General features: G+C 32.7%; 2 protein-coding genes and 1 pseudogene across 3 annotated transcripts; 2 read left to right on the top strand and 1 right to left on the bottom strand.

Annotated features, from left to right (window-relative positions):
* Positions 1–7,045: 7,045 nt before the first annotated feature.
* On the top strand, positions 7,046–11,741 carry LOC106313398 (beta-D-xylosidase 1-like). The gene is made up of 7 exons (XM_013751196.1): positions 7,046–7,569; positions 8,167–8,445; positions 9,298–9,467; positions 9,553–9,650; positions 9,881–10,225; positions 10,311–10,724; positions 10,833–11,741. Exons 1-7 carry the CDS (start codon positions 7,102–7,104, stop codon positions 11,420–11,422), a joined length of 2,364 nt encoding a protein of 787 aa, XP_013606650.1. The 5' UTR covers positions 7,046–7,101; the 3' UTR covers positions 11,423–11,741.
* A 402-nt stretch (positions 11,742–12,143) lies between these two features.
* Positions 12,144–13,964, top strand: LOC106313399 (annotated as a pseudogene).
* A 267-nt stretch (positions 13,965–14,231) lies between these two features.
* Positions 14,232–15,283, bottom strand: LOC106316785 (cysteine--tRNA ligase 2, cytoplasmic-like). 2 transcript variants are annotated; one of them, XR_001264963.1, is made up of 3 exons: positions 14,905–15,283; positions 14,634–14,790; positions 14,232–14,564 (listed from the first exon to the last, which is right to left on the bottom strand). XR_001264963.1 is itself a non-coding variant. In XM_013754656.1 (3 exons), the coding sequence occupies exons 1-3, from the start codon at positions 15,074–15,076 to the stop codon at positions 14,529–14,531; spliced, it is 306 nt and encodes a 101-aa protein (XP_013610110.1). In that variant the 5' UTR covers positions 15,077–15,277; the 3' UTR covers positions 14,232–14,528. The 2 variants fall into 2 exon arrangements, 1 of the variants encoding a protein (XP_013610110.1); XM_013754656.1 differs by having other exon boundaries at positions 14,634–14,731; positions 14,905–15,277.
* Between the last annotated feature and the right edge of the window lie 7,365 nt (positions 15,284–22,648).

The raw sequence follows: 22,648 nt of genomic DNA, 5'->3' as shown, positions 1-22,648 counted from the left end.
TCAATTTTGAAGATTTAAGTTCCCTAAAATCTCTCTCCAAAACTCTTGAATGTTCTTGAATATGCAGACATACATAGAACTAGGAGGAAGAGCAAACCTGGTGCAAATCGCTTAGGCATTGATAGGTCTGATTCAAACAGGACAGGTCTGTCAAACAAATGTTACAAATTTCATTTCTCAACATTCCTGTTAAAAAAGTATGTTGTGTTTAATTGATATATTTGTTAACAGGCCACCGAGAGAGATAGATAGCGTCTTCGCAGCGTTAAGAAACTGATCATCAGCTCGCAGTTAGAAACTGATAAATATATATATGATATTAGATTAATTTTGTATAACAAAAAATAATTATAACTGGATCCAGTAATGTTTCAATTCGTATGCGCATCAGCTCCAACCGAATCTAGAGTGAACTGGATCAGCTCCAATTCGTATGCGCATCAGCTCCAGCCGGGACAGAATAGCCTAGTGGTAAAACACTAGAGTGAACTGGATCCCAAGGCACACGGGTTCGACTCCTCCGGGGTTCCAGAGAGCGCCCAGTGACAAAAAAAAAAAAAAAAAAAAAAAAAAAAAAAAAAAAAAAAAAAAAAAAATAAATAAATATAATATAATATAATATTTCAGATTTAAAATTGCATATCCGAACCATTAGATTCGGTTGGAGCTGATGCGCATACGAATTGAAACATTACTGGATCCTATATACAATAGATATAATTTCTCTATATCTAATTTACCCAGAACTAAACATATCCTAACCGACATCGATCCAAATACCTAAAATCGATCCCTAACTTGAATTTAAAAGATTATCATATGTTTCATGTTTACTAATAATTAATCGCCCAATGGGTAACTCATAAGAAATGAATTTCGTAAGTGATTGCATAAGTGGCGAGATAAACTCAAGATCTTTAGCAATAGCGTGAGATAACAAACTCGTTATTAGCAATTTTTCTAGGTCGAGTCTCAGTTAGACATTTAGATGGAACACCTTAAGTACAGTATAAGGTTTGTCGTGTATTGAACCACATAAATTATACAGAGATATAGAACTCAACAAGATGAACACATTGTGAAGCAGCCGAGTTCCATATATATGTCTTTGAGGAAGGAGACTGGAGTAAAGAGAGCTTAGAGTCTTTAGTAGTCGAACTCCATATGTAAAGATAAAACATGAATCATGTATGGATATTTGCAAAACAAGCCTCTGACTTTACTTAAAGTTTGTCTATCTCTGGACTTAACATGATTGAGAGACTTGTAAAAGTGGATACTTTTGGAATTTTCTTGTGGGTTTTACAACCTTCTCCAAGAGCTATTGAGCTCTGAACACTAAAGGAGATTCTCAAAATTCATCATTGTGTTACAACACAAAGCCAACAATGGCTGAGATAAAGAAAAAAAGAAACAGTGTGAGTTTCCTAAAACCATTTCAACGATGTTTATTGTTGTTGTGCCTCTTGCTGTTCTTTCTACTGCTTCTGTCCATCAGAATCCTCAGATGAAGAAGGCTCCCTATACCCATTAAACAATGTGCCTTCTATAATTGATGGGATAGTATGGGCTTTTAAGGGAGCCCGGTTCCTAAAAGCCCAGTAATGTCTTCAACGGTCGATTCTATTTAATAAGGAAGCAAGCTTAGAAACTAATTTTCATTTTGTAAATAATTTACATGACATGTCATTCTTACCTTTTTCTAAATTTGTTTTCATATTCTAGACTTTTTGTCGGCACTCTAGACTTCTTATCACAGTAGGCTCGTCTCGGGCCCAGCCGTGGCCTTATCATTGTCTTCCAAACTTTTTCTTCTAAAATGTGTATTAAATTATAATTTATAGCCTACTAATATCAGTTGTTCAAAAAAAAAAAAGCCTACTAATATCGAAATTAAAGTGGGAAAAGATACTGCCTTCTAGAGATCAAAGTCCACACTGATCGGTAGTCTTTATATAGAAAATATAACTCATCCTATGATCTTGATAGTTCAATTTTTCTACAAGTTCTTATTAGAAAATTCTAAAAATTTATACATATATACAGAATATGATTAGTTGAGATGAGTTGTGATAGAGTAGAGTGAAAGACAATCCGGAAAAAGGGAATGTGTAAGTTTTTTTTTTTTTTTTGATAAAAGGGGAATGTGTAGTTGCTAGTTAGACATAGCTGTCTAATATAATTGGAAGGTTGGAAACAATAAGACGCATTCTTGCATCAAAATCACGTACGTTGGCAAGCTAATCAACACATTAATTGTATATAATAACTAATATTAGTACATATCTAAAAATGTATGCATTCATTCATTTTCTTTTGAATAAATTTAAAATTCATTCAAAAAAATATATGCATATACGAGTATATGAATAAGGATACATTGAGACAGATATTGTTAGTTGGCGATGCCTCCAAGCAAACCACAAACCTTTTTATCCTTAAACTATAGCTTTTCCTTTCTCCGTTATTTAGTGATATATATCTTAGTATAAATTTCTTTCAACTCTTTTTAACTTGTATATGTATGTCTAGAGATATTACTCATTCATCATTAATGCGATTGTTTTGTTTATTGATAAAGATGAGTTGTATATCCGCCACATCTATATCGCTCATTGCATAATTTTTTTCTCTACATTTCGGGTTGCATATCTTGCAATATGCATCACTCTATGATACGAATTCAGATTCAATAATCGAATCTTGAGAAAGATTATATGCTCAAGCATATTTTATGATTCTATGTGCAACCATAGATTTATTGGTTGGTCAGATAGATTCAAAGTATTTTTTGACTTGTTCGCTTAATTTTCCAAAGCTTTTTATTGTTATAAAATTGTAGTTAGTCTAAGATATTCAAAATATAAACGAATCATTTGTTCAAAGTGTTACCAATTGCCGTTTGTTTCCATGTTTTTTTTTTACTTTTTTTTTTGCCGTGGAGTAGAACTAATTGTTTAGGTTTTGCAAATTGTCACAAACTCTTTGTAAAACCTTTTGTTCATTTTTTTGAAATGATATTTATATACGTACAGGGCTGACTTAGATAGGGGGCGAGCAGTGTGACCGTCCGGACCCAATCCGTTGTTCTCCTATTTTTTAATATTTTTTAAAAAAATACATGTATTCTTGTATTAAAAATAAGAAAAAGGGTCTATAATTTTTTTTATATGAAAGTATTTTTTTATTTCCATAGATTTATTTAAAAAAAAAACATATATCTATCAGATTTTTTTTAAAAAAAATAATAGTTTAAAAATTAAAAAAAAATTACTCCAGAGCCCATGACACCATGGGCTGGCCCTGTATACGTAGCAAAAAAAAACTAAGCATTTGTCTCACCGGATGAAATAGATACGAATACGTCGACAGTACTATTTTCTGAAAGAAAATGATCTATTTGGTAGATTAACACGAACTGACGTGGATTGTGGATGCTGACATGCATGGCAAAAAATGTCTTAATCAATTTGACCCCCAAAAGATCAATTACAGAGAACGAAGTTAACGGAAATAGACGCATCGAATCATATATATAAACTCTCCAAAAACATTTAACAACACCCAATAGCCAACTTATATATAACAGTTATATTTGAACAAAAAAAATAAATATAACAGTTATATAAATATATATTTGAACCATATTGCTACCAAGATGTTGGACGTCTAGTGTTAGTGTAAAGAAGCCAAGAAGGTTGGATCCTTTGTGATTCCAGATCTGAGAAAGATTGTGATACTATAACTCAGAACTTCCACTATTAATTTTAAAAGAACTATATTTTTCGTTAGTTTTTAAATGTACGTACGCTCATATATCATTTGCTAGAAAAGCAGTTAAATACTTATTTAGAACCCTAGTGTTATTTTATTGGTTCAAATGTACGTTTACTTAAACTGCATGCTGTTCAATGTTCACAGGATCGAACTGATTTGTTTTGTGCAAAGAATTATTACAAGCCAACTTTAGATAGAACACCAGAAAGTATCTTGTTCCAAAGTTCTTATACGTCTTAGATCTGTCTATCCAAAATTTTACCTTACTACTTTGTACGAGTTCGTATAAACTGAAAATATGTTTAATACTTGTAATAGATTTTATGATAAAGAAGACATATATGCTTACATGAGACTTCCATGTAAAATAATCAATGCGTATGCGTTATACCCAAACTTCAATCATCTTAGACTGTAATTAATTTTCCATATGATTAAACAATTCAATTTGCGTATCAAACAACATATAATAACTTTAATAACCATGTAACTGTGAAATTAAAGCTTGTAAGTTTAATTTTATGTACACACAAGAACTAATAGTAATATTAGACAAACCAAACATTAAATGAAAATTTAAATGATGCTGATCGTCGGTTGTTTATGATCGATGTCTAAACCCATTTAAGATGATGGTGTATTGATGCTCAATATGACAACTGTCTAACCCACTTTTTCGAATACTGATTTTAAAAAAAAAAAAAATTACAGTGACTTTTTTTTCTTATTTGCACGTATCAATTGCTAAATTATTTGGTATCTTTTTTTTTCTGTTAAGAGAGCTTAATCATTTATCATCGTGAGGTATGATTTGAATCAAGGTTCTAAAAATCGGTCTAGGCGGCGCCTAGGCCCCCGCCTTGGCAGCAACTCGGTCCTATCCGAAACGATTTTCTTAAAATTCGATATATACCGATTTATATGATTCAAATTGGTTTAAACGGTTCTAAATCGGTTAAAATTGGTTAAAATCGATCTAAAATTGTCTATATATGTTAAAGTAAGCAATAATATTATTACAAATCTACAAATTTGTCTACTTTCTTCTGTTTTGTATATCTAATTTTGATAATTCATCACAATAATTTTATAATTAAACTTTAAAACTAAAATATGTCATATAAATATATAAAATATATAAAATAAATCAATAATTTGCTAACGCCTAAGCCTCGCCTAGGCCCCGAATAATCCGCCTAGTCGCTAGTCTTTTATAAAGCGTCTAGTTACCGCCTAGCGATTTTTAAAACATTGATTTGAATCATTTGATTATCACCAGCGCATTCCCTTTAGTCTTTAGATATCTTTAGATAATTACTTGGTTTGCATATATATTTTATGGATTTTTATTTATTATCTATCATTACGTTAAATGAATTTTGTTAACTAGAAACTTAAATACTTTTCAAAAAACAGAAGAATATACGAAGTTGAACGACTTATAATACGTAGTTCAACTATATTTCATTGGGGTTTACAGTCCAAAATGTTAGTGCATTTTTATTTTTCAAAAATAGTTAAAAATATATATCTGTAAAAAATAACAAATTGCTGATTTGTACATATAGACAAAAAAAAAAAATTAACTGCTACATCTGGAAGAAAAGAAGTAACCAAAGTGAAATAATGAAGACTCACGAGAGTTTTTTTTTTTTCGTTGGCCATCACGTGTCTGCAAACTTTTTTGGTTGCTCAGACCACTTGTTTAATCATTCGACCAATCATTCGACCAATCGACCATTTCGATAATTAATCATTCGACCAATCCCATTTCAGATTCCTATTTTCATTATTTATTTTATGAAGTTCTTACTAAAACATAATTATCTTTTTTTGTAAAATAAAATAATTATAATTGTTTCCTCCCCCTAGTTTTTTTCGTTTTGGCTTTGTTTGATTCAACCTTACCAACCGTGCGTGTGATATGTTGTTTTGTCTTAATTAGGTAAACTAATATTCTGGAGGTAAAATAGTTCAGAAGCAAAAATATGATATACACATATGAGGAGTGGAATCTATAAAAAAGGAGAAGTACAATACTATTTGTCTCCATTTACTTATCAGATTATATACCCTATACTATATATAAAAATAAATTGTTCCTATCTTCTTAATTAAAAATTGTATATCATGTATTCACAAATAATAGGTTGCTATATTATGTTCATCACAACAGCAGTACCTAGCTGGTTGTATTGGACCACGACTATGTAAAATAATCCAAGAAACAAAAACAAACGTAGTTTAAGTTCATGGGTCAACTGTTTAATTATTGACGTATGTATAAAAATGTTCAATAATCAATAACAATCCGGAAAGAGAAGTGTGGGTAACATGACTGGACGTTGAATGACTATAAATAATTAGGTGGAGAGTCGACTATGAACTTGAACTATAATCAATAACAACCTTCTCTCTTTGTCTCTCAGCTTTATAAGGTCTTACGTTTAATTTTTCATGCATATATGTATAAGGTTGTATACATATAATGTTATAATGTTTTGATATTCTTCGTTCTATTTATTTATTTCTTCATCTTTTCTGACTATGAACTTGTTCGCGTTGCTTTTGTTCCCATGCCTGTACAGCAAATAAATTATTAGATGTTACCAAAAAAATATGTTTTCTTTTTATTTCTAATTCTACCTAATTAAAATCCTCATAAAATTTCATTTGACTATGAATAGAGCAAATAACGAAGATTTTTTTTTTTCGTTTTGTGTTTGGTTATTGCCGGCACCGTGAAAGAGTTTTTTTCTTCTTATTTTCGTCTCTTGTTTTTATTTATAGATTTGTTGATTTTTTGAACATTTTAAGTGACTAAACACAAGGTGATAGTGGTGTAACGGTGGCTTTTCGACGGATCTACCGTGTTGCAACTTTTATTAATCTAGAGATATGTGAGGACCGAATTTGGTGAGGCGTCCTTAAATCTACATCCTATTTTCTTTGGACTACCAAAGTCCTTTATAAATTATTACCTTTAAGATATGTATGTAGTGGATGTGATATCTGATTTCTCCAAGTTACGATGAAACTGAAGTTATAATTCTACCATCATTAGTATTTTTTAGTGGACTGTTTAGAAAGGAAAAAGAAACTCACGTTTTAGAAAAAAGAGGAAAAGAACCTATTAAATATTTTTAATCATTGTTTACCCCNTCAACTTGATTTTTTGTATCTTTATCTAATTCTTTGTTCACAGCAAGAGTCTCTTATCCTTTGTAATCAATTTGGCTAAGAAGACTTAACTTAAAAAAGACTTATCTATAAATACTCCATTCGCTTTCTTTCCCACGAAAACTATAATAACAAACATCACATATGTTACATATAATCAACACACGCATACACAAAACACAAATATATAAGATGTCTTGTAATAACAGAGAATTATTAATCGGCAACAAAGTCGTAGTTACACTTGTATTTCTCTTATGTTTGGTTCACTCATCAGAATCACTTCGGCCACTGTTTGCATGCGACCCGGCAAATGAGTTAACCCGGACACTCCGGTTCTGTCAGGTCAATATACCGGTCCGCCTGAGGGTTCAAGACTTGATCGGACGGCTCACCTTGCAGGAGAAGATCCGCCTCCTCGTCAACAATGCCGCCGCTGTGCCACGCCTCGGTATTGGAGGCTATGAGTGGTGGTCCGAGGCTCTCCACGGCGTTTCTGACGTTGGTCCCGGAGCTAAGTTCGGTGGTGCGTTTCCCGGTGCCACCAGCTTTCCTCAGGTCATTACCACCGCAGCTTCTTTCAACCAGTCTCTATGGGAAGAGATAGGACGGGTGAGAATAAACTAGGAATATTATTTAAATTATTAATATTTTATATTATGCAAATTATAGAATATACATTTTAGAAAAATGAGAATTATAAATTTTGTGAGTTCTTTACGCGAAAAAACGAAAACGACATTGACACTTTTTCACAAAAAAAACGACATTGACATCGCCATCGTAGCTGGCAGTACACTAGAGTATGATTAGCGGGATGCTCTATATTCGTGTATTTTATTTATTTCCTTGAAATTTATAATTCAGATGATTTTTTATCAGACTACGACATGAATATAAGTCAGACATGTATTGTACGCTAGAAAAATGGATAGATATGATTATGTTCCTTACAGGTTTCATACATTATACGCCGTGGATAATACGTAATATATATGCTACACTGTCTGCAATATTTAGTAAGTAATACGATTATGGGCAAGTTAGCTATAACCACCAGTGAATAAAAAATATATTTTATATACGGACTGGAGAATATATATTTCTTTTCAACAAAAACAAAGGTGTATGAAGAAATATACTAATTAGAATTGTCATGGGTTTTTTTTGTTTGAACAACGAATTGTCATGGTTTAAAATAAATAAAAGGTGGTGTCCGATGAGGCAAGAGCTATGTACAACGGAGGCGTTGCCGGTTTGACGTATTGGAGCCCAAATGTGAATATACTGAGGGACCCACGGTGGGGCCGTGGCCAGGAGACTCCAGGAGAAGATCCTGTTGTCGTCGGAAAATACGCCGCCAGCTACGTCCGGGGACTTCAGGGAAACGGCCCCAACCGCCTCAAAGTCGCTGCATGTTGCAAGCATTACACTGCTTATGATCTTGATAACTGGAATGGCGTCGACCGTTTCCATTTCAACGCAAAGGTAACCTTAAAGACATTTGTATATATTTATATCTAACAATATTCATGTGCGTTTTGAAGTTTTGACTTAATGTTTAATTTTCAATTTTGTAACTGATAAGAATTTAGAGAGAAGTGCTTAATTTTGCTTCTTTGTTGGTCAAGGAAAGCCAAACTTCTTAAAATTAGTATTTAGACATTATAAGGCTTATAATTGTCTGGATATAAAAGAGTACCGTGAGTCTCTGTTTTTCTTGCATCTTATTGGTTTTAAGTTAATAGTGTTTCTGTTTAGAAAAAATAGAAAAGATGAAAATAAATTGTATTTTCTGCTGAAACATATAAGTTTATATATTTCCTCAAATTCGCAAGCTATTTTCTATTTTATGTTATTTATAGCTCCACGTTATAAGATGCGACTCGATTCGTTTTCTTGCAAGGCTTATCGTCTTTTATCTCGTTTCATGTTCAGATTCGTTCAGTTCCGAATATAGATCATATCTACGGAACTATAAATAACTAACGACTAACGATTGACACAAACAAAACACTTGCCTAATATTATATACCAGCTAATAAGCCAATAGGCAGCGTGACTTTGACCGATGTGGCATATGCGTAGTCTTATGTTACAGTAGTTGAGAATCTTATCCTCATTGGTCATGTGGACCTAGGACAAACCTACTTGTCTTTTATCTTGTTCTTCAAATTAATATATACTTTAAATTATATCATACCAAAATAAAAGATTCGTTTCTTTAGCTAATAAACTCAAAACATAATATAATCTAAAAGAAAACTCATATGAATGATGTGTATAACTTGAGGTATATAATATGTTTATGTTTATTTAATAAGTTTATGATGGATATAGGTCACCCAACAAGATTTAGAAGACACATACAATGTACCATTCAGAGCTTGTGTTTACGACGGAAATGTCGCGAGTGTTATGTGTTCGTACAATCAAGTCAATGGAAAGCCAACTTGTGCTGATGAAAATCTCTTAAAGAACACTATTCGTGGTCAGTGGCAACTCAACGGGTAAGATGATCAATAGTTATCATAGTCAATGATTCATATTCATTTGATAACTTCTCACACATCAGCTTAATATCACTGCATGCAGGTACATTGTATCAGATTGTGACTCCGTCGATGTTTTCTTCAATCAGCAACACTACACGGCAACTCCGGAAGAAGCCGCTGCTGCCTCAATCAAAGCTGGTAAGTTATTTTTTCCACCGTTGATGTTAGAATTCAGTGACCTCTTGGGGCCATAAATAATTTAGTAGAAGTTTTCATAATATTCTTATAACAATTTAGGAGTCTATATTCATATATATATTAAATTAAACAAATTTGGGGGTTCAAGACCAATGTTTATGTGTCTAGAACCGGTTATGTGCACAATGATTGTTGATCATTTTGATAAAGAAACATCATATCATTTGTAGGTCTGGATTTGGATTGTGGGCCGTTTTTGGCAATCTTCACTGAAGGAGCTGTGAAAAAAGGATTGTTGACAGAGAACGACATTAATTTAGCACTTACCAATACTATAACGGTCCAGATGAGGCTTGGTATGTTTGATGGTAATCTTGGCCCTTACGCTAATCTTGGGCCTAGAGATGTTTGTACTCCAATCCATCAACATTTAGCCCTTGAAGCGGCTCATCAAGGAATTGTTCTTCTCAAAAATGATGGCCGTTCTCTTCCACTCTCTCCTACGCGCCACCGTACCGTTGCCGTGATTGGACCTAACTCTGATGTCACTGAGACCATGATCGGAAACTATGCAGGTTGTTAAGATAATTCATTTTAAAGCAATATTATTATCAGTTACATAATACTAACATTGTTTTATTACAATTTTTGTTTTGTAAGGGAAAGCTTGCGCTTATACGACACCATTACAAGGAATCTCAAAATACGCGAGGACACTTCACCAAGCTGGTTGTTCTGGCGTGGCTTGTGCAGGAAACCAAGGGTTTGGTGCAGCGGAGATGGCGGCACGTGAAGCAGACGCAACGGTTCTTGTAATGGGATTGGACCAGTCCATAGAGGCAGAGACAAGAGATCGAACCGGGCTGCTCTTACCGGGTTACCAACAAGACCTTGTGACCCGTGTGGCTCAAGCTTCTAAAGGTCCAGTCATTCTAGTCCTTTTGAGTGGTGGACCCATCGATGTATCATTGGCTAAGAACAATCCACGTGTCGCTGCCATTATTTGGGCCGGGTATCCGGGTCAAGCCGGTGGAGCTGCCATTGCTGATATAATATTTGGTGCTGTTAGCCCTGGTACATTCTTGATCTAGTTACATATTTCTTGGGTTTTGCTTAGTATCATTTAGAATCAATATTGAAATCATAATTGATATACTGAATATTTTGTGTATCTTATGATAGGAGGAAAACTACCAATGACATGGTATCCACAAGACTACGTGGTAAAAGTTCCAATGACGTTAATGGCCATGAGAGCATCTGGAGATTACCCAGGAAGGACCTACAGATTCTATAAAGGTCCAGTGGTATTTCCATTTGGTTTCGGTTTAAGTTACACTACCTTCACTCACAGTTTAGCCCAAAACCCACTAGCCCAATTATCAGTTTCACCTTACAAACTCAACTCTGCCATTTTCAACTCCTCATCTAACTCCATCAAAGTGTCTCATGCCAACTGCGAAACGTTTCCAAAAATGCCTATCCATGTTGAAGTATCAAACACAGGTGAATTCGACGGAACACACACGGTGTTCGTCTTTGCCGAGGCTCCGAGAAACGGGATAAAAGGACTGGGTGTGAACAAACAATTGATAGCGTTTGAGAAAGTTCATGTCACGGCAGGTGCAAAACGGACTGTTCAAGTCGATGTTGATGCTTGCAAGCATCTTGGTGTAGTGGATGAGTATGGTAAGAGGAGAATCCCAATGGGTGAACATAAGTTACACATTGGAGACCTTAAACATACTATTTTGGTCAAACCACAACTTTGACGGAGACATATAAAAAGAAAGCAACAAATAAGGAGAACCTCTTAACAAAGTGTCTCTCTCTCTCTCTTTTGTTTTTTGGGTGAAAGTGAGTGTCTCCCCCTTATTTATATTATAGATTGCTTAATTACTACAGAGAAGTTTCAATCTGTATAGAAGCACCAAAGGTCGCTTCTTGAATTTGCGTTTTTCTTGAATTTTATTTTCGTGTCAATTGCCAAAGATATTGTAACTTGTGGGACGTGTGGCTCCCAATATATAAAAGGAGCCCTTGTAAGAAGTTCAAAACTAAAGAAAAATGAAATGAATGACAAATTTGATACATACCCTATTTATATTTCTCTCAATCTTTTTTTTGGTTTGTTTTATGCATGGAGTTATGGAATCTTTGTATTATATAACATGTATTGATAATAAGTTTGGATAGAGTGATATTATTTGTAAAATGTTGAAAGTAAAGAAAAAAAAAAGATAAATTTAATATATACAGAAAATGAAGATAAATAACAAAATTTAATATGTACAGAATTGTATTTCAGAACTATAATTTTAGTGGACAGTATATTTAGTACAGACGTAAAAATTTAAAGGAATATGATTATGAGTGAAAAGCTGTTTAATTTCCAACCGTTGGGATCTTCCTTTTCCCTCCAAAAAGATCAGATCATATTGCCTTTTCCTCGGAAACAGAGGAAAAAGAGAAAAAAAAAACAGAGGAGACGTTTCAATGGCGGATCTAAAGAACCTCTTCCTCATCACGAAGCACCAGATTTTTCTAACTTCACTCTTCTTTCTCTCCCTCTTCCTCCTCCCTTCTCCCAGTTCTCTCTCCTTCGCTGATCGTCTCCAGCTTCACCTCTCGTCTTCTCACGGCCGCTAACTTCTTCTCCTCACCTTCTTCCACTTCAGCTTCTTCAGACACAGCCACTCTATACACCGTCTCTCCAAGAAGAATCCGAGTCAAGAACGAGTTCAAGAAGATAGAACTAACTTCTTGCGACATATTCGACGGAAGCTGGGTCTTTGACGATACTAAACCGGTTTACTCTCCCGGTTACTGCCCTTTCGTTGAAGATAAGTTCAACTGCTTCAAGAACGGTAGACCCGACTCGGGCTTTCTCCGTTATCGTTGGCAGCCTGACGGATGCTCGATTCCAAGGTCGGTTTTATTAGACTAAATAGATAAACCGGTTAACTAAATAGATAAACCGGTTAATAGTCTAATAGGTTTCTTGATTTCAAAGTTTAATTACGATTCTGCCACTCCCTTGTGACTCATGTTTTGTTATTGAGTGTGTGTGTAGATTCGATGGGAAGAAGATGCTGAAGATTCTGAGAGGGAAGAGGCTTGTTTTCGTTGGAGATTCGTTGAATAGAAACATGTGGGAGTCTCTGGTTTGTTCACTTAGGTCAGCGTTGGAGGACAAGAACAGAGTTTCAAAGGTTTCTTGGAGAAGAAGTAATCTTCAGAACGAAGGGTTTTACGGTTTTAGATTCAAAGTAAGTAATGTCAACTCTCTGTTATGGTTTTGGATTAGTTGATAGAGTTTATGTTTTTTTGGTGAAGGACTTTGGATGCTCTGTAGACTTCATCAAGTCACCGTTCCTCGTTCAAGAATCAGAGGTTTTAGATGGTTACGGGAAGAGGAAAGAGACGTTGAGGCTTGACGTGATCCAAGGATCGATCAAGAAGATATACAAAGACGCAGATATTATTGTGTTCAACACTGGTCACTGGTGGACTCACCAAAAAACATATGAAGGGTATGAACAACATAAAGGTTAACTTTCTTTCTATTTTAGTCATATCTCTGAAACGAGTTTTTAATCTTCAGGAAAGATTATTACCAGGAGGGGAATCGAGTTTACGAGAAGTTAGGAGTGAAAGAAGCTTACACGAAAGCTCTTCACACGTGGGCTGATTGGGTTGATTCCAATATCAACATGACAAAAACTACAGTCTTCTTCGTTGGTTACTCCTCTTCACATTTTAGGTAAGTTTAGTTTCTTGGACCACAAGCAAATCTCGTTTTAAGGTTTTAGTGTGTGGAATAGTTTTATTTTAGCGCAAGCAAACTCGGTTTAGGGTTTCGTATGTGTAAGAGTTTTAATTTAAACAATCTTTGTTTAGTGTGTGGAAGAGTTTTTTATTTTAGCTCAAGCAATCTTGCTTTTAAACTGTAGAAAAGGGACGTGGAACGCAGGAGGGCAATGCGATGGAGAAACAAGACCGATACAAAACAAGACGTATACAGGAGGGTATCCATGGATGATGAAAGTGGTGGAATCAGTGATCTCGGACATGAAAACGCCTGTGTTTTACATGAACATCACGAAGATGACTTGGTACCGAACCGATGGTCACCCTTCGGTTTACAGACAGCCTGTGGAGGTACGAGGAAGTTCTCCAGCAACTGGAATGTTCCAAGATTGTAGCCACTGGTGTCTACCCGGAGTTCCAGACTCATGGAACCAGCTTCTTTATGCTACTCTGCTAGTTTCACGTGGTTCCTTGCCTTACAAGTCGCTTGGGACTCTCTTGTGAGATGGTATGAATATAGTTTAACTCCACTAACAAAAATAGCGACGGAATTAAATAGTTCTAGCTAGGTTTTTGTTTGTTTTGTGTGTAAGAGCATCTTTATCCATAGAACCCATTAGAGTCTCTTAATCATTTTTTTAGTAATAAATTTGTGTTGAGAACTTTAGTCAAGAGACACATAAATTTTTGTCCTCCATTGCAAGTTTCTTAAATAAAAGTTCTTAAAAAAAAAATTGAAACAACTTGAGAAGTAACATTTGATCTTGTAAATACACTTTCATTAAAAACAAGGAAATGAAAACATGATTAATGCATAATTGATGGTATCTCTTGCTCTCAGACAATGATCAATACTCAAACCCTGCTACAAAGGCTGATGTCTCAAACTCAACATACAAAGGCTATACATATCACCTAACTTAAAAGTTCTGCAATTCACCAAAGAAAATTCTTCATCCCAAGGCCATAGTCTAGTGATTCTCGCTCACTAGCCCGTGTATGTTCCATCCGCTGACCTGACAACTTACCATAGTCTAGTGATTTGTCGACAGAGAAGAACACATCGCCTCATTCCATAACATACCCACAATCATTCTCAATAACCTGTAACAGGAAAGAAATCATATACATAATTGCTGATTCCAACTCCATGTTGTATCAAACGAAACATACCTTTTCAATCATCTTAATGATGTCATCCATATGTTCGCTGAGTCGAGGCTGGTCGGTGGGAAGGAGGCAGTTGAGAGCACCCATATCAACCAAATACTCTGCCACAGAAGCGTTTACTCAACTCTAGCGGGTTGGTAATAGACATATAAGTATATGTCTTCCCCCACACAAAAAAATGATAAGACTACATAAAACTTATAACATATAAATGTGAAACAATGAACTATCAGAGAATACTTTTGTGAATTTTATCCGAAAAGCCAAACTTTACCCTCTTGGTCAGTCACTTGCAATGTTGAAGCCGCAGAATGATCCTTGAGGTCTAAGAGAGTGCTGTTGATACGTAAAGTTCCCATAGAGTGTCGAGCACTAGCTAGATCAAACCATCCCTGCCAAAAGAAGACATTTTTCAACAAGTTTATTAAGGAAGAGTCTCTAATCATAACAGTGAAGTAGATACATTCTAAAGTTATTTCTCATGGCTTCCTAAGCTATCTAATCAACCAGAGCACAAGAATCTGCCAAGTGTAGCCAACTCATACAAAAAGCTAAACTTTGAAATGATAATGAGAACCAGTTAGCCCACTAAACGCAGCCTAAGTAGCATCTTGTTTAGATAGTAATCATCGAGAGTAGACAATAGAGAAACGATCACAATCCAATCATGTAGGTAACAGAGTCTAAGAGGCAGATAGTTTTAAAAACAAGGAAAGGTACTTACTTTCAAGAAGCTACAGCAGAAGGAGAAGAAGCTACAGCAGAAGGAGAAGAAGAGCCGTCTCTTGTGTATCCTGATTAAGAGATGTTTCTTATGATAATTGCTATTTTTCTTTTTTTTTATTCCTAATTAAATTAAGAGACTCTGTTAAGAGCCTTGGATAATGATGTTCTTATAAAAGCCTATTTCTTTCGGACGCATATTCGTTTGTATTAAGTTAACGTACACTTTTTTTTTTGGTAAAAAAGTTAACGTACACTTGATTGGCAATGAGTTAAAGTTCCAGCTTGTGCCATGTGCACCTGTAGATACACATGATCTTGATGGGGGTTCGCACCCATTCCGATTATACCAACATTTTCTCTCGTTTTCACTGGTAAATCGTGTGACCAGTATTTTTTCAAAGCTAATCGTGTAAATATTTTTGTGAGTAAATATCCTAGCTTGTTTTATCACTCTCTTCTTAACTTATATTCCTATAATCGTATTAATTCATATCAAACTACGATGTTTTAAGTACGTTGTGACAACGGTCCACGATACAAAACAAATTTCTTGATTTTATATCCTTTGGACTTTCGCATTTGTGATTTGTTTTTGGAGGATTTATCAAAACTTATTGTTTTTTTTTGCAATTGTTTGTGTACATATTTACATTACATTATTACTATTTTGTATTTCTCTATAAAAATGCAAACCAAAGGAATCCATACTTTGTGAATTCGAATGTTCTCATCAGTTTAAACAAATCCGCATAAATGTTAGTTTTGAAGGATATACAATTAATGAAATCAGAAGGTCAAGTTGATTATTATGTGTAAAAATGGCTTAGAATTCTGATCTCATCAACTTGTATATCCCGCAAAACTTTTGTTCATGGTTGATCTTCGAGGGTATTTATTCCTGACGTGTAATTTCCCTACGGCCATAGTCAGTCTGTTCTCATAGCCGCTTTTAGCCTGTGTTCTCATTTTAAGAATCATTAATTCAAAAGACCAATCATACCCTTTGTTCGTCACTGAAAAACATTATTAAGACAAAAAATGTACTGCTCGCAATAGGTACGGAGTTCAAGTGTATATGATATTAGTTAGATGCAGGACATGCCGGTGATTGATTGCTCAAGTGCTCATATGCAAAACAAAGTGTATTTATGTCAAAAGGTCAGATTTAAGTAAGTTGGTGAGAGGACCGCAGGATCCTTTTTTTTTTTTTCTTTTTTTTATGTACCCTGCATGGCCATTATAATAAGAGCATGATTAATCCGGGGTTCTTAGAGTAGAATTTTTAGCGTAAGTTAAGAAACTGTTTCTTAACTTTTAACTAAAAAAACTAAGAACCGGTTTTTAAAGTCCTTATTTAATAACCGGTACTTTAAGAACCGGTTCTTTACTTTTTTTAGTTAAAAGTTAAGAAACAATTTATTAATTTTTTTCTTTTTGGTCGAATATAATAACTTACCTCTTTATACGTTTTATTTATATCAACGGACCCTTACCCGTGGACCCAAATTAAATATATAATATTTTTCAATCAATATAGTTCAAAATAATGACAAAAAGTACTTTAATACATATGGTGAGCTTTTGTTAAAGTATATGCGTATATTAATACCATGATAATCTGTTCCGGAAAATTATTTAACAAAAAGTCACCATAAAAAGAGGAAAAGGGTTTCTCAAAAAAGAGGAATTTTTTTCAAGTATTATATATTTCCTCTGAATTTTTAAAAGATTGATATTTAAGAATTTGCACACCTATTAATACAAATTAAATACATACTTTTATTTCTTGGTTTTTGTTAGTTTTATTTGATTCTCAATAAAGTTCTACCATTCTTGAAAATTTTAATTTATGTTTTAGTTTTAAGAAAAACATTAATTAAAAGTTGAACATCAATTCTTTGAATACAAGAAAGAGAAAACTAAAACATTAATCTATATTATTAAAATAAAAGTACAAATATAAATTAACCTTTAATTTTTTAAATTATTTACAATCATATGCCACTGAAATAATAAATTTACCTACCTTTTAATATTTTTGTCTTTTATAGTTTAATTAATGCATTTTCCTAAAACAAAGTATAACAAATTATGTTTACTTATTTAAAAGAATTTCCTATAATCTAGCTAAACAATAAATTATACTTAATCAATGTAAAAAATGTAACAAAATTTAATTATTACGGGATGGTTATTTTTTATTTTGGTATATTAACTATGTTTAAAAAACATAAAAGTGTTATAAAAATACATAATACAAACCACAAAATTGTAAATAATATATTGAATTATTTAATCGTATAAATCAAATATAAAAATAGATAACTATTTTATTTTACATTAAACTTTTGATCCATAAAAAATACATTTGCACAAACACACGGGTTATATTTTTAAAATATGGTTGTAACAGTTGACGGATCAAAAAATAAAATAAATTATTCATTATAAATTATAAAATGATTGTGTTTAAAAATATATTAAATAATTATTTAATATATATGAATTTTAAAAATGTATATTACCATTTATATAAGATAAATTTTTTTTTTGCTAAGCAAAAACGAATATTCGTGCATCCGCACGGATCAAGCTCTAGTTGTTTTTATATTAGATGAGTATAATGTTGAGATTATACTCATCATTATACATCTAATTAATAAAACTAACAAAAACTAATATTAGATGAGTATAACGCTGAGATTTGCCTAAGATATAACACGACAGTAAATATGTTCAATGAAAATCGGTGAACATTTAATAGATTGTTCGTGAGAGACAAGAGGACAAAAAGAATTTAGAGCAGTGCTTTAAATGGCAAAGCTTTTGCTCGTTGTTACTAAAGAGACTCGTGATATCTACGTGACTGGCTCATATATAAATGTAATGTCATCTTTTTGCCCTTCATTTTCTACATTCAATATTCTCTGCATTAAAAAAAAAAACAGTTTAAAAATATTTCAAAAGAGATACTTTTAGATTTTCAATCTATTTTTTATTACATAATCGTGAACTAAACATTTCAAAAAATTAATTGTAATCATTGAATTTTATTGGGTAACAACTGTATGAAATAATTAATTATAAAATAATATATTTATAATTTAAATATAATATATTTTCTTATTATGGGTAAAAACTCCAAACATAAATCTTTTTGAAGTAGAAAAAGTATTTATTTATAATCTTTGATATCAAAATTTATTTTTTTTCTATGCGTATGAGCCCAACATAGTGATTTTATTTTTTCAAAGTTACAGAGTTTTTTTAATATGACGAGAAAAATGAAAATGGAAGGTGTAAACTATAGTCAAATCACAGTTTAAATGTAACTATTCGATTAAACTATGGAAATAATATATGATTTAGAATTTAGCAGATATTGTGTTATAGTTTACAGTTTACATTCTAATATATATATTAATGTAGTATATATGAACATATATACTCATATATATAAATGTTCATCTCATATACATATGTATATACAATCTATCACAGGGACATTTATTTCTACTTTATGTATTTTCATATGTATGAGCAAGTGGAAGGTGTCAGCGTTCATATTATATTCTTATTAATTAATTAACACAAACATAAGCATGAGCCAAAGTATTATTTAATTTAATTATGATTTAATTTAATTTTATGGTCATTGTATTTTAATGTTGTTTTTATTTGCTGACATTTCTCAATATTTTATTTTATTTTCGAAAAAAACATTCAATTTAAAAAACAAAAACAAAATACAAGATATGATTTGTTAGATCACTTAGTTTGATAAAGTTGGATATGTGAAATAAGCAATGAAAGAGCTCTAAATCCTAAGGAGAACTTTGTACAACTCTTTAGCATTACCAAAATAAGGATGATATTGATTTAGGAACATCAACCCCTAGCTTCCCTTTCCCGCGAACATCTTCCGATCCATTTCTTGGTATTTCGGAGTAGGCTTGATCATCCTACCTTCTCTTCTGACACTAAGATTGCCGAAAACAATCTCATTTCTTGGTACATTTTTTCAATAGTTAACCCTTATATATACACATTCTATTCACCTAATGGTCTTTTATACCTTCTTCCACACCTTTATTGTTTGTTTCCAAGTCTGTAAGCTGAGCTGCTACGGAAAGAACCAATGGAAGAAAAAAAAATCGGATAAATATAGCAAGACGCACAATTAGCACCAAACTAAAGTATTAGTAGTACATTGGACGAAAAGCTCATGAAAGTCGTTGGAATTCTGGATGGTACAGGAATTAACCGATCCATATATGACTATTATTCAACAATTAAACCAACAAACAATTATATATGGCCAGGCCTACCACAGATGAATACATGCCCACTTGTGAATATGGTCCAAGATCTTCCACATAAACGTATCATATTGAACATGTTGCCCAAAAAAACGACTCATATTAACATATATAGTCATTGCCGCCGAGCACTCTACTATTCATAAGACGTGTTCGTTTCATTGACTCATGTTCATTTTTCATACGAAGTTGCACTAATGTTCTTTTCCCTACCAATTTCTTATTTGAGTCCGTATAAGCAGTCTTATAATTGTACATTGCTCTTCAATAGAAAGTGTATACACAATAATTTGTTAATTATACCCCAGTGCCGGCTTAGCACATGTGCTCAAGGCACATTTGCACAGGGTCCTTTGTTTTACCTTAATAAATTAGGGTCTTATTAGCTAAAAACTATAAATATTAGGGCCTAATTTTTAGAGTTACTGCAATATAGCTAAAGTCTGGAATTTTTTTTTTTAATTTAGCACAAGGTCTTAGCACTATTTGGGCAGGGCCTGTTATACCCTTGAACTCTATTTAACCTAATTAAGACCTCTTGAAGAGATTTGTACTTAGCGATCAAGATACATTCATTAAATACATATACAAGTTGGTATATATGTGTACAGCTACATTACATTTACATGTATATATGCAAGTACGTATGTAGGTATAACAGTATACATAGTAATAAATATCTTGTAAGGCACGGAAAAGGGTGGAGAGAGCGGCCAAATGTTAGAAGGAGCTGTACGTGGAGTGTCTATTGTGCGATGGTTTTGAGTAGGCCTGGGCGTTCGGGTACCCGTTGGCGTTCAGATCGGGTTTTTCGGGTTTTTGGATTTTCGGGTTTACGCTCCTAAATCCCATACTAAAATTTTATTAATACGGGTCGGGTTCGGATAATAACATTTCGGGTTCGGTTCAAAATTGTATTGCGTCACAAAACCCATAAAGTAATCATATATCATCGTACGAATTCGGGTTATATCGGTTCGGTTATAACTGAAGTAAAAAATAAAATTTTTGAATCAAAACATAAAGAAAAACATCTAAATTAAATAAAAATTAATCTATCACACATAAAATTGATAAAATAACAATAAAATGTTAAATCAAGCATCAAAACAAACATCATTTATAAACAATATGTATTACCTTATAGAGAGTAGACTTTTTATTTCAATGAGCAAATTATAAAATATTATTTATAACTAATTGTGTACTTAAATAATTTATTATAATTTTAATATTTATTATTATATCATATTACCACAAATATTGAATTTAATAATTAGAATACTTATCTATATTTCAAAATATTTATATTGACTATTAATTTCGGATTTTTCGGGTTACCCGTTCGGGTTCGGTTAATAACACTTCGGATTCAGATATTTTTTGTACCACCCTACAAGACCCGTTCGGATATTTTTACATTTCGGGTTGAATAACGGGTCGGACTTTTTGGTTCGGGTTCGGTTCGGATTTCGGGTTCCGGATTTTATGCCGAGGCCTAGTTTTGAGGATGGACACAATACATAAATTTTAATCTGCAACGTGGTTTCATTCATTCACCTATCCTACGTCGTTTTCAAACCTTAAATCTCTCTTTTCCCTTTTGTCCCCTCTCTCTATATTAATCACCTGGATGGTTTCTTCTATTCACTCGTCACCTTTTCTCGTGTAGCTCACCCAAGGGTCCAAAAAGTGTCTTTTTAATTATTTCTCCTTTCTCGTTTTCGAGAGAAGAGATTGATAAGAGATGGGAAGGGCTCCGTGTTGTGAGAAAATAGGACTCAAGAGAGGGAGATGGACCGCCGAGGAAGATGAGACCCTAACTAACTATATTCAAATCAATGGTGAAGGTTCTTGGCGGTCTTTGCCTAAGAAAGCTGGTATGTGTATTTTTAAATATCCACATTTTATCCGCTAATTAATTCTTATCTGATCCATATATATATATATATATATATATTATTAAAAGAGAAGTACCCATTTGAAAATGTTCTTACTTCATTAATTAAACTCCCTATTTTTTTGCTTGTTTTTTTCGGTTGCATTTATGAAATATTATAAAACGAATAAAACTACCTAATTTACTACTTTTCTTTTCAGTTAAATTAATGAAATCTATATTATTAAAAGAGAAGTATCCATTTGAAAATGTTCTTACTTCATTAATTAAACTCCCTATTTTTTGCTTGTTTTTTAGTTGCATTTATGAAATATCATAAAACGAATAAAACTATCTAATTTATTACTTATCTTTTCAGTTAAATTAATGAAATATGCTTAAATGAATTTAAACTTCCTATTTTATTGTTTGTCTTTTTCAGTTACCTTAATGAAATATCTTTAAATAAATTTGGACATAATGTCATTTAATCAACCAAGTAAACTCATGAGTTATCCTTACGTGCATAATTTTAATAATAGAGATTTTCAAAAACGTGCATAAGTAAAATGTTAACTAAAACATGCAGCACTAATATATAACATGCATCAATAAAAATAGAATTTGACTCATACAATTGTACGGATATTATTTTCAGTTGATTAAATTTAAAAATAATTATTTATTCAAAAAATATTTAAGAATGGGTATGCTTTAGAAAAAAATGGTTTTATTTGCTCATAACTCATTTGTCATTTGCTAAATTTATGGTTTTTATTTATATTTTTTATTAATTAATTATAATATTTTCATTTTATATTTGAAACATAAATGAATTAATTATATTATTAAAAGAGAAGTACCCATTTGAAAATGTTCTTACTTCATTAATTAAACTCCCTATTTTTTTTGCTTGTCTTTTTCAGTTGCATTTATGAAATATCCTAAAACGAATAATATATAGGGGATATGGTTTTGAAAGCTCTCAAATCAACCATCGAACTGATACATGTCATTTTAATGTTTTTAGTCGTATACTTAAGGAAAACTTACATTTTTGTAATTTAAAGTCGTTTTAAAAAATTCAAAATATA

Source organism: Brassica oleracea, chromosome C9, assembly GCF_000695525.1.
Source record: "Brassica oleracea var. oleracea cultivar TO1000 chromosome C9, BOL, whole genome shotgun sequence".
Lineage (NCBI taxonomy): Eukaryota > Viridiplantae > Streptophyta > Magnoliopsida > Brassicales > Brassicaceae > Brassica > Brassica oleracea.
This window is presented reverse-complemented; position numbering and strand designations above follow the sequence as displayed.